The 18281-nt window shown below is 31.7% G+C and overlaps 1 protein-coding gene across 1 annotated transcript; it reads right to left on the bottom strand.

Moving 5' to 3' along the window:
* Positions 1-4193: 4193 nt before the first annotated feature.
* Positions 4194-6208, bottom strand: LOC133299889 (xyloglucan endotransglucosylase/hydrolase protein 31-like). The gene is made up of 4 exons (XM_061499383.1): positions 5980-6208; positions 5711-5811; positions 5370-5587; positions 4194-4554 (listed from the first exon to the last, which is right to left on the bottom strand). The coding sequence occupies exons 1-4, from the start codon at positions 6206-6208 to the stop codon at positions 4194-4196; spliced, it is 909 nt and encodes a 302-aa protein (XP_061355367.1).
* Between the last annotated feature and the right edge of the window lie 12073 nt (positions 6209-18281).

Raw genomic sequence — 18281 nt, 5'->3', positions numbered from 1 at the left:
AAAAATTATATATTATTTTTTTTCTTATTTTATTATCAAAAAATAATTATAATTAAATAATATGATCACGTAGATATATTTTCACATGAGATCCAAAATAGTATCAGCACAATACATTGTTTTTAAGGGGCTACAGGAATCATTATCGTAAGCAACAGCTGCCGATGTGGTATGTAATTTTCGATGTATTTTTTGTTTGTTTTTTGTACGAATCTGAGCCATACAATACAACAACTCCCAAGAACTTAAATTGGTTTTGCTTGAGATTAGTCATAGTGACGGAGGCTATTTTGTTCTGGTTCCTGGAAAATTTGAGTGGGATCCGCGAATCTTATGTCAACCGGCCAACCAGTGCTTTTTCAATCTTATTAAAACCGATTCGGTGAGTGATCCGGTCGAGGTATTGGATTATTGGGTCACTGGTTCAACTAGTGGATCACTGGTTCAAACGCATGACCCGGTAATTATATGCAATTTTATAATTTATATTAAAAAATTATAAACATTCAAATATCTAAAAAAAATGATAAAAATTTCAAATATTTTAATATAAAAAATAATAAATGACATATTATTATCCAATAAAAGATCAAACAAAAATATAATGATCGTGATACGGGACTTTAGGTTAAGAAAATGACATCTCTAACTATAAATCAAATCAAAATTTTCTACATAGTGCAAAATTGAGATAATATTAGTGTTGTAGGTACATAGCTTATATAAGTCAATAAGCAAAAAAAATATTCAAATATGTCCATTATGATTTTTTTTTGAAAAAAAAAATTTAGATTTTTTTTTTGTGACCACCGGTTAACCGACCAGGTCACCGGTTTTCATGAAAACCGACCGAGTCGGACCGGTCGACCGGTTCTGATGCATAACCGGTCCGTTGCTTCAACCGGACCAATTATATGACCGGTTTCCGAGTCAACCCAGCCGAATCGGTCCGGGTTTCATAACACTGCTTTCAGTTGCCATTTGCAACATTTTATCGTCACAGCCTCAGAGGTTCTTAAAAGTTGTTCCTTATATTGTCTGAACAGTGATTAAAGTGTTATTTTTCAACAAATTTTTAATTTAAATATCATGCGAATAATATTTTTTTATCAGACTCTCACACGATATAATTCGCTATGACAGGTAGCGAACTTCGTCGCTTATGATTTCGTGACACATGGCCACATTGCGTACCAAATTCGCTCTCACTAATATCAAACTTCCTCTAGTCAGATTTCTTCTACATAAATGTGTCAAGTGTCATAAAATCATTGACGAACGTAATTTGCTACCAGTCATAACAAATTACATCATGTAACAATTTGGTAATAAATATTGTTCGTGTGTCAAAAAACTCGTCAAAAGGTGACATTTTGATCGATATTCCTATGTTATCTTCTGTCTAAATGAGCAATTGGCGCTCCTTACTTGCTTAAATTTTTTATGTTGCTAATAATTTAAACGTTATTTTAAATATGTGGGTAATAAGTTACTGTTCATAAAAAAAATTCCATAGGAAGGCATGTCAGCAAGTAATTTTTCAAAAATAAGTTGTGCTAACAGAGCAAAAGAGAACAAAATATCAAATTGGGAGGAAAAGTCTGCTAGAATAAATAAAAGAATATACTTATAGGTTTGAAGAATGAATATTAAACTCATGATTCTGTGATCTGGAACTTTGATATATAAACAATCATCTCAAAAAATATTTAAATTATTAAATGAAAGTCCATAAATATTTTTTTTATATTTTATTTCCCTCATACTCTATAATACAATAACCTAAAATTAAGATTTCATGTGTAGTGGGGACTGGGGAGACAAACACCGCTATGAACCAAATAAAATCGTACGATAAATTGCTGTAACTACCAAGCTCAGATGGGAGGATAAAATAATAAGCCATGAAACTAATACACTACCAAATTAGCGTCAATACTAAGTGAACAAAGCATAAAAGGCTTTAGTAGACCAGTATGATTCATGGCTTTAGATATAAACTCGGCACAACTTACAATGGAGAATGTTTGACTCCTGGTGTTATTTTGACGTATATAGAAAACATATTCGCGAGGAGCTTGAGGATGAATATAATAATTTGAATATTGGTAAATCGTTGACAAACATGATCACATTAATCAAAGACTTTTCTACCTATATGTATTTTAGATAGAATATTCTATCCCCAAATAAAACTAAAAAGAGAGAGAAAAATAAAAATAAAAAGCCCACTACCAATCTACCATCTCTCCAGGCCTGACTAATAAAATATTGAATGGGCTAGGCCCTTTCAGGCGATCTTGCTCTTTAACCTCACACTATTATTCTGGGCCCATTTTTCTCTTCTCTTTTTCTACCATGTTTCATATTTGGACTTTTTGGAAAGGGAGCTTCAGAGTTCAGAGAGAGCAGAAAGGAAGGGTGACATTTTTTCCAGTAGCCGCCACAGGTGCGGTATCAATCACGCGGTGGAAAAAACCTTATATACATTGATAGATTTTTTGTGCTTAATCACAAAAATTGGTGGTTTTATTTGTAAATTGAGAACATGCCACAGTAGCTTGGGTTTCTGAACAAAGACAAAGACAATAAATTTCGGTGAAATATTTGAAATCATATATGTCCTAAAATAGAAAAAGGCACATGGGAAAAAAATGAAATGGCATATTTAGCTTCCAAAGCTTTCCATAGTATTAGTAGAACATAGGTGAAGTAGTTAGTGTTGGGTCCCTTTACAACGAGAATAAAAATAAGAAAGTGAACATACAAACTAAATTATATAAGAGGAATAATGCTAGTCGTGGCTTTAATGATCGAAAGTTTGAGGTGAGAGATGATTGCATGATTTAATGTATAGCTCTATCCGTACTTGCTTATTCAAATGCTAAATTCATTCATGTGACATTTGACAATGCCACAACTGGACAAGCAGTAGCACGACAAAGTAAAATTTATGGTCATTCTCAAGTTCACATGGAAATTTAACGTAAGAGATTGTGTAAGATGAGATTATTAAGGGGAAGAAAGTTGGCTCACATGGTTTGATAGCCTTCATCCTAGCTTTGCTGTAAGCCATTCGTGATTTAAAATAATATCGAACACACCACATGATCGATAAGGCATCTTTTTTATCTTGAAGGAGCATAGTTAAGAGTTATATTCATTACATCGGCATGTCTTATTAATTTGATGGTAAGTTAGTTGTTTGTCTTTACTATGATTTAAGTTTTTTTCTTTGTCTTGCCTTATCCATACTCGTTTCTCCTTTCTCTCTAATGTATACTCGTTTAGGGGTGTTTGGTAAGTGGATTTTTTTTTTGAGGATGCTAGTAGAGTGGTAGATGAAATTCACAAATGACTATGTTTGGTATGGAGTAGGAAAGATTTGTCTAGAAAAAAATGTTGGTTGGAAAATTTTTGTAATGTAAAAATGAAGGAAAATGCCTACTTGGGAATACCACTTTGACGGTGGTATTTTGATTTTCCCAACAAACTCAAACTTGTACAATTTTACATCAAAATTTTCTGATAATATTTTGGCCTATCAAATAATTCTTTTTTAATTTTTCCACTTTTTCTTCAATAATTATATTTATGTGGATAAAAAAAAATTTCTTTTCTACGAAACACCCCGTCAGTGTATCCTATTAGCTTAACCTTCTACCTGTCCAAGTGTTCCAGAAATTGGAAAAATATATACGCATAATATTAGGATGTGGCCCATTCTCTTATCATTATTAATGAAACACTCTTTGGCATGGGCTACCGACAATAGCAGAATAGAACATAGTTAGTTCTATGCAATCACAGATTGAATAATTATTTTGCGGGTCCAATTTAGCAACAAAAGTTCAAAAGAAGGTTCCTTTGAACTGCTTACTTTAAAGGGCACAAAGTCTTTTTCTCATTTATGATACCCAAACATGTATTAGGAAAGCATCCAAATATGTTTATTTCAGCAGGAAAAGGACCAAAGTAATGGTACAACACAATTACAAAAACAACAAAAACATCTCAATCCTTTTTTGTGGGGGGGGCCATGGACGCTCACTGTTCTTTCAATTACACTTAGCACTGGAAGGTGGGACCATCTCAAAAACTTACCCCTGAACAAACTGTTTTTGGTAATAACATAGGGAAAGGTAAAAGGTAACTTTGAAACACACCAATAGTTGAACTAATAAAACCAAACCTTAGCACTCTGGAGTAAGTGTACGGTCTCTCCTAGGATCATGGCAATAGTCATAGACCAAGTAATTGTTTTGGACCCATTGCATTGCAGCAAACTGCTGAGGGCTCAGGCTGCCATAGCCTGAGGGTGATGCTGAGGGTGGCTGGCACGAGGTGGAGTCTTCAATGGTACAACCTTGCAGTTTGAAGTTTGTGTATCTACCAATGAAGGGTTGGTATTTATAATCAGCTTTGTATTTTCCTTCCTCTGTAGCCCATGAAGATGCATCCCATATTGAACCGTACACATACATTGGTCTTGCAGGGAACGTAGCATCACTCTTCCTAGGATACCTCCTTATTGGAACATCATCCACTAAAAATCTGCGTTAACATATAAGACAAACTAGTAAGTAAGCAACATATAAAAATGGGAAATAGTTTTCACATTTTTCTCTTAGAAATTTTTTTCATGCTACACTCACAATATATGAGTGGTCTCATCTTGACTTTTTTATCTTATTATCTTTTTGTGAACCCTATTATGTATTATGTGCATAATATGAAAAAAAATTCTCATGTAAAATGAAAAAATTAATTGTCTATCAAAATTTAGATCCCGCAAGCAAGATTTTATCATTATTAATCACAGTGCTTTCTTGCAAAAATACATGCATCTTTGCACAATAGTCATCATCACATAATAAGCTATGAATGATTGAGTGACGCAAAAAAAGGCTACATGCACAGTTTTTATCTCTTTATTGACAAAATCGATAAAAGATTAACGGGTATATTTTAAAGGGGACCACATTCCATTATTGTATTGAAATCGTCTTTTCAATAAAATATCTTAAGCAAGCGTTTGTAATTGGGCAAGATTGTTGTTGAACCTTATAATAAATAAAAGAAAGGGACTTATATTTATAAATTCTTACAAACTACATTAAGGTTGACTGGTCATACTTCAATTAAAATTGTATGACCGGTCATACTTAGTGTAATATGTAAAAAAAATTTGTAGACGAATCCTTCCCAAAAAAAGAATAAGAATAATTCACAAAAATTTTAAACCAAGGTTTTTTTTTATGTGTGTCACAATTTAGGCATGGCTAATAGATATGTAAACAAATTAAAGTCATAAGTATGTTGAAATTTGGACTATTGATGAGGATGATGGCAGTGCATGAAAATGTTACATGATCTCACTGGGTTTCCATAGAACAGCATAGTTATGAAAATTTTGTGTTGGGTCGAACCAAAGATGGAACTGCATCTCTCTTCCTATAATATTCCCATCTCCACTTCCTCTGATGTATAAATTTGTCTGCAAGACATATGGCTTATCTGGTCTGGTACCAAGGAACTCAATATCTATTTCATCATGGTTTCCTGGGTAATCTTGGTTGTTTGAAAGCTACAATTCCCAAAATGAAACAACAACAAAGAAAAAAAGATCAATAACTGCACACATTAAAAAAAAAAAAAAAGGGTTTAACTCAATGTTCAACATTAGCTGAAGTTAGTGAGTAATCCTCACGTAGATAGATGTAATGACTCCTGCAGTATAACCGGATTGAAGCTTAATCGCAGCACCAAAGTATCCAGATCGATAAGAATGACGTGACTTGAATCCACTCCCTTGTGTTTCAAAAAAGTGCTAGTAAGAATATACACCAAGGTAGTGATAATAGTGATAGTGAAAGAACGAGACTTTTAATTTTTAATAGATAAATAAAAAAAGAAGCATATGTCGTTGGATTTAACTATTTAAGTGAAGTTACGAGTTCATGTGAGACATTTAAGTACCTGAGGTAGAGTCAAGCCAGATTGTTAGTGAGCCCTGGTCTAGTCTCTGATGCTGAGGTCCCCAAAGGTTTCTAAATCCTTGATCAAAGCTAACAGGAACAATTTTGGAACTAGGGTAGTAGCCAGGTGAAGGTGGACCCTGAGAACTACAACAACAAATCATGAGTGAGAATATAAGATAGAAGAGAGGAACCATACGGAGGAAAGTGTTAAGTGATGATGATGGCATTGTAGTAACCAGAGTGACTCTGCTAAAATTGCATGAAGGGTCAGAAGATTTGAGGTATATTTGATGCTCATGAAAGAGTATGACTAACAGTTGATATATATAAGGATTTGGAGTCCCCACGGTACCAAAGTTGTGATTACTTGATTGATTGGGGAATTATAAACGGGGACAAAAGTTTATCAAGTTTGTGATAATAAACAAGTGGGGGGAATAGTTCAATTTGTAATATGGCCTTTTTTTCTTTTCATTTCTTCTTGAGAAGGGATTTCATTTTCTAGTGGATAAATGTTTGTATATTGCATCATTTGGGAAGGAAAATATTGAGGAATGACACCTTAATGGTTTCCTTCGTGACATTGATTTGGTTACCTCTGAAAATGTGATAGATGTGTATGGTTTGCCTTAACAAATCTTTAAATATTATCATAGAACACTTGGACAAGGTAAATAATGAAGAGAAAACCTTGCAGAACTTATGTATCTCCTATTCATGAATGAGAAATTTCTTGTGGTACTTTCACAGTTTCATTCAATATTTTCTTGCAACTGTACAATTATGGTTGTTATGGTACTGAAGTAATTTAGGTTGATACAAAAATGAAATTTAGTTTGGGAGACTCTCTTCCAGTATAGTGCCACAGCTAAGAGTGAGGGTTAGAATTATGAGGCCATAACACCAAGACCTGTGAAAAAAATGCGTTTAAAAACTCATTATTTTTGTATAACATCATATACATGAACCTTTATTGTGTATTGTAATACAGTTTAAATTAGATGCATTGTGGGGATTTAATAATTGGCGGAATGGTTTTTAGTCAACACTCATTGAGCAACTTGGGAGAAATTTATAACCACCACAGCCTATTATATTTAGCGTGCTTTTGACTTCTTTTTTTCCTCTTGGAATATCAACTTGAAGCATCTTCCCTTTATGCTTAAAATTTAATTCTGTGACTTCACCACAGTGTCTGCAACATCCATCAACTTGGAAATTTTCAATCTAACCATACAATAAAATTACGGGTGTTCTTTCTAACTGCCTATGGTCTTTTGTTGATCATAAAAAGCAACAGTGTCCAATCTCAACAACTTAGATATAGAGATAACAAAAGTTATGGTGGTTTTGTGAACTTCAAAGGAAACTTGTCTTATAGTTGTTAGCAAAATGAGGAGGTTATGTGACTCCATAACAGTGTATCAATCAAGGGCGTTGAAAAGTGCCATTTTTAATCTGCAGCTGTTCTGATTATGTTGGCAAATTCTCCAGGTCACCCCACTTATACAAAGCAGGTGAAGTTTTTTTTTTTATATAAAATTATAGAGAAAGTTTTGAGTGCATGAAGTGAGGATTGCTCATTTATTATTTTTTCAGTAAATAATATGGGGCTATATAATTTTTTTTGGTACTTCTGGCAAGAAATATTGTTCTTTTGTGATGGGTCATGGATTAGGATTAGAGCATGAGAAATAGACTTTTTCCAAAAATGCAGGGTAAAGTTGCTTACGGTCAATCATTATCCATATCCTCACAAAATCAAAGAGCTTTGTGCATGGAGGGTTTGTCATTTCAGGCTAAAAATATTGCTCAAATTAAGTATAGCAGCAAATGGTTGAGCCATCCTCGTTGGATAATGGATAGGACTAGCTCAGTTGGCGTATAAGAGCTGAACAGATGAGAACATTTGTTCGACATCATGTTCTTCTTTTTTTGATAATATCATCTTCTTCCTTTTTCGATATCATCTTTAGGAGGATAGTTGTGGTTTATAAAAAAGAAAAAGAAAACAATCCAACAACTCAAGTTGTTATCTACATACTCATCCACAATGTAAATGCATCTCCATATGTTTCGCAGTTCTGTTTCCATGATTTATGGTACAAGATAATTGTCAATCCTTTTCCCTTCGTGAAAAGGTATTCTAGTAATGTAAATGGTTATTGCTCCAAAAAAGCTATGGTAGATCTAATTTTAGAGGAGTTCTTCTGTAATCCTTTTTTTTTTTTTGTATACAATTCTTCTGTAATCCTAGCCGAAAACTTTTCTTCCTTTATTTTTTTTTTTTTGGGTAAAGAACACTTGTCTATAAAGAACACTTTTTGGGTAAGGATAGTTATGATATTAGAGTTTTTCTAATTTAAAATAGAGCTACTTTATTGTCATCTCATTCAGATATTAATTACTCAGGAATAACTTATGAAAATATAACTAAAATCAACAATATCAATTACTTGTATGAGAGAACCTCTTTATAGACAATGACACAAATACTTGTTGGATTATTTTTGGGTGGGGCCTATGGGATTTAGTGCGGTATCCTTCTATCAGAAAGCAAGAAGTTATGGCCAAGTTAATGCACCATGTTAATCTGTACTATCAAAAAGTTAAAAAACCATAAAGTGAGATGATGAGGCTTATAAATCTATGAGAGCGTTGAATGTAAATAATTTTAAGGACCATGTGGTATGTGTTTCAAGTCTCCCAACCCGCAAACAACGTAGAATTGACTCCCACATGAGCTTTCTAGACATGGTGAAATTAACTACCATGAAAGAGTAACACTTTATGTTCGTTATTGTGCTTTATCTTCAATAGCTGAAACAAAATAGATAGACTGAACAAGCTGCTCAAATTCAAAGGCACATGCCCCCAAACAATTTACTGGTTTGTACATTGTTAGGGAAAAAATGATCATGCTGTTAGTTTCAAATTCAATTGTTTGGTGATGGCCAAATAATAATTTAACTCATTAATTGTTTCATCATAATCATTTTTGTGCTTCAAAATAAAACTAAAGTACCACGTTAAAGATTTAAAATACTAGTCTTTGGCATATAGCTCAACATGTGAAATCTAAAAAATGTAGACAGCAAAGCTTAACTTCTAAAAAATATCATTAATACTCGGTATGATTATGTCCAAGAACGTGTGCATAACAATTATTATGTTCCTTGGCCTTGTTTCTGGGTAGAAATATTTTTCCTTTTATTTCTATGTTTAGGAAAAATTTTCAGGCGTGAAAATATGTTTCATACACATTTAATAAACAGAAAAATATTTCTGCAATTAATGCAGATAAGTTATTTGCATTTACTTTCAAAATGATATCGTTTTGGGATTAATAGATTAGAAAATTATAATTATAAAGACTATAATAACCCTGAAATAAATTAAAATTACAAAAACACCATATTTTCCGTCCCAAAACGACGTCGTATTGGGCTTACTGCAGATAACTTATCTGCATAACTGCAGAAAAAGTGAACGCTTTAATAAATTGAAAGAGAGTTTATTTTGTTCTAATGTATGTATTTAATAAATAATGTGTTTAGGAATGAAAAAAAATTATTTCTTTTCTTTCTTTTTTCCAAATCTTGTTCCTAGCTACCAATTCATTCTTTGTAATAGAAAAATAAATTAGTTTTATCAAACACTATTTCAAAAATAAATTAGTTTTATAAAAAAAATTAAAAAAATTGATAAAAAAAAACCTTTTTTAGGAACATCATCATTCATGTACATTTTTAGGATACCCAATTTTTAGCGATGTTTCACATGAGAGTAGATCTTCTTACATGTTATTTAACATAACTATGTCATGTGATAATATCCTAATTATATAAGCATGGATCAATAATAATAAGGGGAGAGAGAAAAAATATCGAGATAGAAGGTTATAAAATCATAATTGATTATTTATTCATTGATAATTAAGATCCTTCCACATAGGGGTGTTCATCAACCGATTCAAACCGCGGTGACCGAACCGAAAAATCGAAAACCGAAAATTTTAATTGGATTTGATCGGTTTTCAGATTGATTGATGAAAACCGATCCAATATATTAATTCTCCTCTACCTACTTGGGTCTTTCCCCAATCATAGTCCAAAAATTTCTAAACCCAAGACCCATTAATCTATCAACTAAACTCAAGAAAAAACCTAGTCATATCTCATCAATAAAATCTTTTCTGTGTAGAGCTTCATATCTCGTTGTCCCGAAAAAAAAACTATATTATTGTTTACTGATGTTTTTGTATTTCACAAAAAAAAATACAAAGCCAATATATACAAAAGATGTTATTTGTACAATAATCATGGAAAAAAATTAGAATTTTCAAAATACCAAAAACCGATCCAATTCTAACCGCAAAAAATTGGTTTGGATCGGATCGGATTTGAAAAAACGTCCAAACCAAATGGATGATTACATGATCAAACCGAAGGGATTGGATCAGATGATTTTTCTTCCAAAACCGATTCAATCCAGACCGCGAATACCCTTACTTCGAGATAACATAATCATATTAAATAACACATAAGATGATTCATTTTCGTTCCACAAAGAGATTTTACTTTATTTAAAATATAGGCAACAAGACTTGAATTCTTTTATCCAAAAAATAAAATGAAAAATAAAATCATAGTTCTATACAATATTTTAAAAATCGGCTTGAACCTGCCAGGTTGACCCGAGTCTCGGTGATCCCATTGGTTCCCTGGTCCGAGCAGTCATTTGAAGCGATTCTGCAGTCAACTCGGTTTGAACCGGTTGATCCGGCGGAGACCCGATGACTCGGTGACCCGATTGGCCCGAGTTAGATCGGTTGACCCTCTTTTTTCTTTCTTTTTTTTGTAAATATTTTTTTGTGTGGTTACTATGAACTCTTGAATTAAATCATGTTCATATTTTATGGTAAATATGATTAAAAAGTAAGGTCAAAATAAGAAGGTATTTTGAATAGTGCAGTTGGTTTATGTAATTTAGTTGTATCTTATAATGATCTAAAGAAGTTAAGTGGGGATAAACACTCATGGTCTCATCTTAACGGTAAAAACTTTCTCCTTATTGTATATTTCATGCCTACTATTTGTTATCATGATTTAGTTTATCTGTGTTATGTCAAGGCACAAAAGGTTTATTTAGCTTACATTGTAATTTTAATCAAATATTAGGATATGGCCTAGAGCTAGAAGCCTAGAAGTATATAATATTTGCTATTATTGAGAACCAATTTATTTTTTGAAGATCATTGGTAGTTTTCTTATGTGAATTTTTAATATAAGTAATATGTTTATATTTTTTTAATATGTAAACAGTAAATTCGGTTGAACTAATGACCCAGTATCTGGACTAATTAAGTCAATGACCGATCCGAGTTTTAAAAGTCTATATCCATGAATCATACCAAGCCTTAACCCATTTTCAAACAGATTAGCACAATAATAGACCAATCTATTATTTTTCAAGGACGGTTAGGTTGCGCAAGCATATCTTCAACTTGCACCAATGTAAACAAACAATATGCTTTATCCAATCGAGTCGTCGCCATAATCTTTTATGCCCTCCTAATTAGGCTTCGGGTTTAATTTCCATGATGACAATGATGATATCAAAGAGGCGACAAGATAAGGATTATATCTTGTAATGATCTTCTTTGTTTTATTTGTAATATTGATGCGTGTAAGGGCAAGAAGCACAGAATGGGAAACACGCTTACGTTACTATATAGGGTTCCTTTTTTTAGGGTTTTTTTTTTTCAATAATTAATTGCAATGCCTTTAACTGAAATACAAATAAGCCTCCTTATCTGACGAAAAAAGGGAGTGGTGAAAAAAAAGAAAAAAAAGGGAGTGCACCTCACTTTTACTGTTTCGAAACAACCTTCACGCAAAAGAAAGAATAGTTCACAAGATTTTACTATTTCAAAAAACTTGAGAATTAATAAGAGGTTAGAGTGCACCTCACTAAACCCCAAAATATAGCTATTTTATAGTATAAAAATGAATTGAAAATGATTATTCACCCTGCGTCACGCAATAACCTTTCTATTTCACTTCATTTTCATTAATTCCTTTTTTGTTATTGCTTTTTAATATTCCACAAAACACATTTTCTATAACATGTTACTTTACTAATGCGTTATTTTAGATGAAGAAGAGGGTTTGTTAATGATGTTATGACTTATGAGTAAACCAAGAAGAATAATATTTATTGTAGAAATTGATTAAAAAGTTGCAACGTCATCGGATTCTCATGGCTCCGTTATACGATTTTAAATACCAAACCATGCAGATCATATATATGTATGAATTATTGTACGAACAATACATTTTTATTTGCCTACCTAAAATAGCATCCCCTTCACTATATTATATATGATGTTATGACTTATGATCAAGAATAAATTTATTGCTAAAATTGATTAAAAAGTTGCAAGGCCATCGTATTCTCATGGCTCCACAATACAATTTTAAATTCTAAACCATGGAGATCAGGTATGAATTATTGTATGAACAATAATTTTTTTGCTTACCTAAAATAGCATCCCCATCACTATACGCACCCACACACGCTTATTGCTTTCCCCTTATCTTTAGTCGAGATTTTGCGACTACGGATAATGAGCGAATGCGACGGATATAAAGCTACAATCACTTTTTATTTTATTTTTTATAAATCACATGTATTTTTTATGGAAGGTAATTCTGTTCGAAATGGATTTAGGAGTAAGGTTTTAAACTCTTTCCAAATATGATATTGAGAAAGATTGAATACATGCTCTCACTTTACCTGCTTAGTTCTCATGTGTCAACTGAATTATTATTATTTATTAAAGCTATGATCACTTATGTACTGAATAATGCTTAATTATGTGCCGTGAAGGAGGTGAATCGGTTTGTTATATGGAGATCAGGCAAGCACGGACACTCTAAAATTTTCAAAATTTGCGGTCGGACACGCTCCGACACGCATCCGACACGCAGTCAACTTTAGGGGACACACAATCAACTTTCTGACACGTTCCGGCACGTTTTTTGGACACGCGGTCAACTTTTTCCGACACGTGGTCAACGCTCGAACACGGTCAACTAAAAATTATTTATAAATTATTGTTTTTCTGTTATGAAATTTGACATGAAAAATTAACAAGGTACGGAAAATTATTTTTGTTTATATTTATGTTATGAAATTTGAATATTTGATTGGTTATATGACTTATTATGGACTGTTATATATATTAAATATAAATTATATTATATATATTAAAAATATTATTTAATATCAAAAGGTGTCCTAACATGTCGAAATATATTATTTCTTAGAATTAACGTGTCGGCGTGTCGTATCGTGTCGTGTCACATATCTCGTGTTAGTATCCGTGCATCGTAGATGGAGACCCTAGCAAAAACCAGAAGTACTAGATCAAGCTCCTACTTATCATCTATATATAGCTGACCGTGACATAGTAAAACAAAAGATGTTAAGAGATGTAATTATTAATATATATTTTTACTCAACAATTTAAATTTTTGAAATAATTAATTTGTAAAATGGTATGAGAACTAGGGTGATTAAGTAATTAAGAGTTTGATCCTTATTTAATATAAAAAAATAATCCCATAGGAAGTAAATTACCTTTTGATGTGGATGGATCAACTCAACCCAAACATTTTAGTTAGTAGGTAGTGAGATGATTTTGGGTATTTAATATGTTTGGCTGTCTTTTGAAACTAGTGAACCAAAACCAGTTTTGGCCATATACTCCTTTTGAGCAGAAGTGACATGGACTTGCTTCTATGTTAAGGGTTGAGAGTTAATATGTTATTAAATTTAGATTGATGTTTGGCTCGCTTGGGTATTAGGTCAATGAATTATTGATTTAATTAGTAGGTTATTTGTTTAATCAGCTAAATCAAATTTATATAAAATTATGTAAAAAATATAATAATAGACATTTTTTTTTTTTTTGAGTAAACCCAAGGGTATCCCTCCCCACATATATAGGATAGGATTAACCTCCTTTCGCGGATTGAGAGGGCAAGGATTTCTCAGCTACCTACAAAGTGTGTTTACCAAGAGTCGAACTCAAGCTCTTTAGACTCACAGCCCGAAATCCTTGGACTCAGCACCAAACCAACTTGGCCACACCTTACAGGTCAATAATAGACACTTTTTAATAACAAAATTATTGTAATCAATTGCTAGCCACCATTAACGGAACCAGGGTTTGATACCCTAAAATATGCAAGTCTTTTAACATTTTAGGAAAATTTCAAAAATTGATAATGGTTTAATACCAGTTGTCCTTCTCTTTTATGTCTTGTCTTTTTTCACTCTAGATTTTCACTCTCTTTTTTGGTTGATTTTCACATTAATTATGTTTGAAAATTTTATTATTATAAATATTATTTCTTATTTGCACATGCTATTTGATGATTAATGAACTCATGATACATGATAGTTGTGTTCGTTTTATGTATTTTAATATTTATTACATAAATATTGAATCGAAATTTGATTTCAAAAATTAAATTGAAATTATTTTAATATTTTATTAATAAAAGTAAAATATAATATCATTTTTACACATAAAAGTTTTATATCAATATTGTCTTTTTTTTTTGTATAAGATATATCAATATTGTCTAAATAAATCATTTCTACCAAAATAACTTTTCACGTAAAAGTTCCCTAACACAAATCACAGTAATACAAATTCCCTTTTGAAGAGAATTAAGTTTGCAAAATCATCTTCATCCAAAATCAAATTTGTTAAATTTAATCCAAACACGCATTTAGTGCATGATTATAGAAGTTATGATATCAAGTCTAGAACTAAATCAGCTCTACAAGTTTAAACTTTTAGGATACAAAGCAATGTTATCAAAAACCAAATCGCTAATTGATCTGATCGGGGTACTGAGTCAATAGTTCAACTAGTGAATTACTGGTTGAATTGCATGACCCGGATATATGTATATAAATTTATATTTATGTTTGATTATATAATAAATATTTTAAATGGTGCAATTTAAATAAGACTTTAATAGCTCTTCTGTTGCTATAGATCAAAAAATTTGCAGCAACACTTATTTTCACCGGGATACTGTTTCGTATCCTGAATTTTTTTTTTATTCCAAGATACGGCTCCGTATACTAATGTTAATAGGTTTGCTGCAATTTTTCTCATCTGCAGCGACAGTAGAAATGAGGAACCCTTTAAATAACAACCCAATGTAGTCTAGTTGTAAGTACTTTGATATATATCCCTATGATAATCCCCATTGGTCGCAACTTTTGAAATAATTCTATTAACTTATTACTTATATAATAAACATATTAAATGGTGCAAATTATTCAATAAGTGATGATAACCTAGTGGTTGGTGGTGGTGTCCCTCACTCCAATGAGCTTGGTTTGATTCCCAACTATCAAAATTGGAATATTTTGAACACCAAATGTTCGGTTTAAGGGAAAAAAATATTTTTATATCCATGAAAATCTCATAGACATGGTGATCAAATTCCGAAAAATTTGTTATTCTTTTATGGAAGTTAATGCCTTTTGCAATAGATAATGGCCCTTTGGAGGGTATAAATGGGCTGGGCTAGGTTATGTTTTGGCTTAAATAGACCAGACCTGTATAATAAGCATTGGAAATAGCCTGGCCTATTAGCCTGTATAGGTCTTAAATTACAAGTCTGACCTGACTTATATTTAATAAATAAAAGTCTTGACCTAGGTCTGTTAGCCTGTTTAAGCCTATTAAACATTCAACAATTAAAAGAATAACTAAAATAATATATTTTTATTATTCAAAATTATTAAAATAATAATTTTATTTATTATATTTTAAATAAATAGTATGATATAGGTCAGACGTGTATAAAAAAAACTTATGGCCTATTTTCTAAATAGGTATTTTTAAAAGCCTATGCCTATTCTATTTTACTATTTATAATAGGCCAAGTCTGACCTAATATAAACTAGGCCGTAGGTCCATGTAGGCCGATCTAATCCATTTCCACCCGTAACCCTTTGTACTCGTAGTCCCACTTATCCATTGCGTCAGCATGCCTAGTCCCACGTTATTATTTAAGATAACTTTTGTCCTATTATATGAGAAAGTAAAACTTTTTTTATTGCATACAGAATCAAGTTCTCTCATTCAGTATTAATTTGTGAAAAATGTAACACTGACTGATGCTTCTGTTAAGCCTTTGATTTTTTAAATGAAATCCCCCACTTATATCTTGCACCTATAGCTCAATCATCTTCAACTCAAAAATGCCCTCAAAAAAGCCAATAGAAGTGCAAATATCATTAGTTAGAAGGGGGTAATTCAATTGAACAAGAACCCAAAATCCATTGATAAACGCCCATTTTGTGTTTTGGGCTCAAACTAAGTTCGAGTCTTAAAGGCAGGGGTGTTAACGGACCGAGTCGAGCCGAACTTCGATCTTAAAAGGTTAAGTTTATGTTTAAATGTGTCGGCCTGATGAACCCTGTTATCTGTTATAAATATAACTATCGGCCTGTGACCTGACTTATTTACAAAATATAAAAGCCTTGTTTAACCTGTTAGCCTGTTTAAAAAAAGAGAAAAGTTCACTAATGGCCCTGTGGTTTGTTACAGAATCACTTATGACCATGTGGTTTTTTCGATCACATATGCTCCTATGCTTTGTAAAAAATAAAAAACCACATGCGCATATGTGATAAAAAAACATACCCTTTTGCAAACAACAGGGGCATAAGTGATTCTGAAACAAACCACAGGGGCATTGGTAAACTTTTCCCTTAAAAAAATAAGACAACAAAAATTTATCCAAACAGAATATACAATCAACAAAACTAGTAATTCCATGAATATTCATAAATTCAATTTATATCCAAACAACATAATATAAAACAAAATCATTCAAAAAGTCTTTTTAACCAATAAAATGGGGTGAAATGGATTGAGGAGAAAGAGAGAGTTATTACAAGTAGCATAAAAAATATAAAATATAAATAAAAAATAATATACTAGGCCAGCCTGAGAGGCTTTAAGGCCGAGCTTTAAAATTGGAGCCTGAGTCCTTTTTATTAAACGAGCTTTTATACAAGTCTAAGTTTGGTGCCAACAACCAATTTTAGACATGTAAGCTGAGACTTTCACTAGCCGAGCCAAATGCCCCTGAAAGGCCCTTAGTTTGTTTAGCACCCCTACTCATGGAAAACACAAATTTGAAGAAATTTATTTTACATATTTTCGGTCTTTATTACTCAAAATCTACATTAACTCTATAATGTAATTTTTAAATAAATTTAAGGGTCAACTTCAAATACACACTATAATTTAGACTAAATTGCTTATCTAAACATTTTTTTACCATTACTTTTTTTAAATATAAGTTGATCTGAACGTCTATTTTGCACATTTGGACACTAGACAAAGTATCAAGCCCTCTCACTCCTTAACTTTGCCTATTTTCAAATACCAAATTGCAGATTGTGTGACGTTAAAGTTTGAAATGGTTAAAAAATGGGGGGAAATAAGTTAAATTTATTCTTAGTTACACATCAAAATTTAGAATGATATGAAAAAAATAAAAATCACATAAAAGAAAGAGGAAGAGATTATAAGTAAAACCTATTTTTCGTTATCATCTCTTGCAATTACTTTTGTCTTATTAGATCAAAATCAAATCAACGATTATAAATAAGAGTCGTTGATTTGATGTTGATCCAATAACAATACAAGCGGTTGTAAAAATTATAAATATAATCTTCTAAAAGAAAAATTGCAAAAGAAAATTAGGGTTAAGTTTGCACTAAATTTAATGAGATAGCTTATACTTATATTTAATGTCATTTTAAATATAACTATTGATTTAATTTTGTTCTTATAAGAGAAAAAAGGTTATCTCTCCCAAATTTAATATATGTAGTTGGAAAAAATATATGCACAAAATAGAAATGAAAATTCTCACTCCACTCAGGTGACTAATTCTCTATGAAGCACCGACACTTCAAAAATCTTGACGTATCATGTCCAACACTCTCTGATACTCCCCGACATTCCAACATGCGTTATAGAAATTCAAAAAAAGTTTAAAAGTTGTGTTGCGTTTTTAGTTTCAACTATTAGATTCGTTGGATTACATTACCATTTTATTGAGTCTTAATATAAATATTTGGGATATCATATGTTTCTTTGTAAAATTGATGAATACTATAAGTTTAGTTTTATTTTTTGTTAAATTATTGAATATTAAATATAATATACACTTCATAAATTAAAAATAT

This window comes from Gastrolobium bilobum, unplaced genomic scaffold, assembly GCF_033153095.1.
Source record: "Gastrolobium bilobum isolate Gb01-03AN ecotype WA unplaced genomic scaffold, APGP_CSIRO_Gbil_v1 utg10129, whole genome shotgun sequence".
NCBI lineage: Eukaryota > Viridiplantae > Streptophyta > Magnoliopsida > Fabales > Fabaceae > Gastrolobium > Gastrolobium bilobum.
This window is presented reverse-complemented; position numbering and strand designations above follow the sequence as displayed.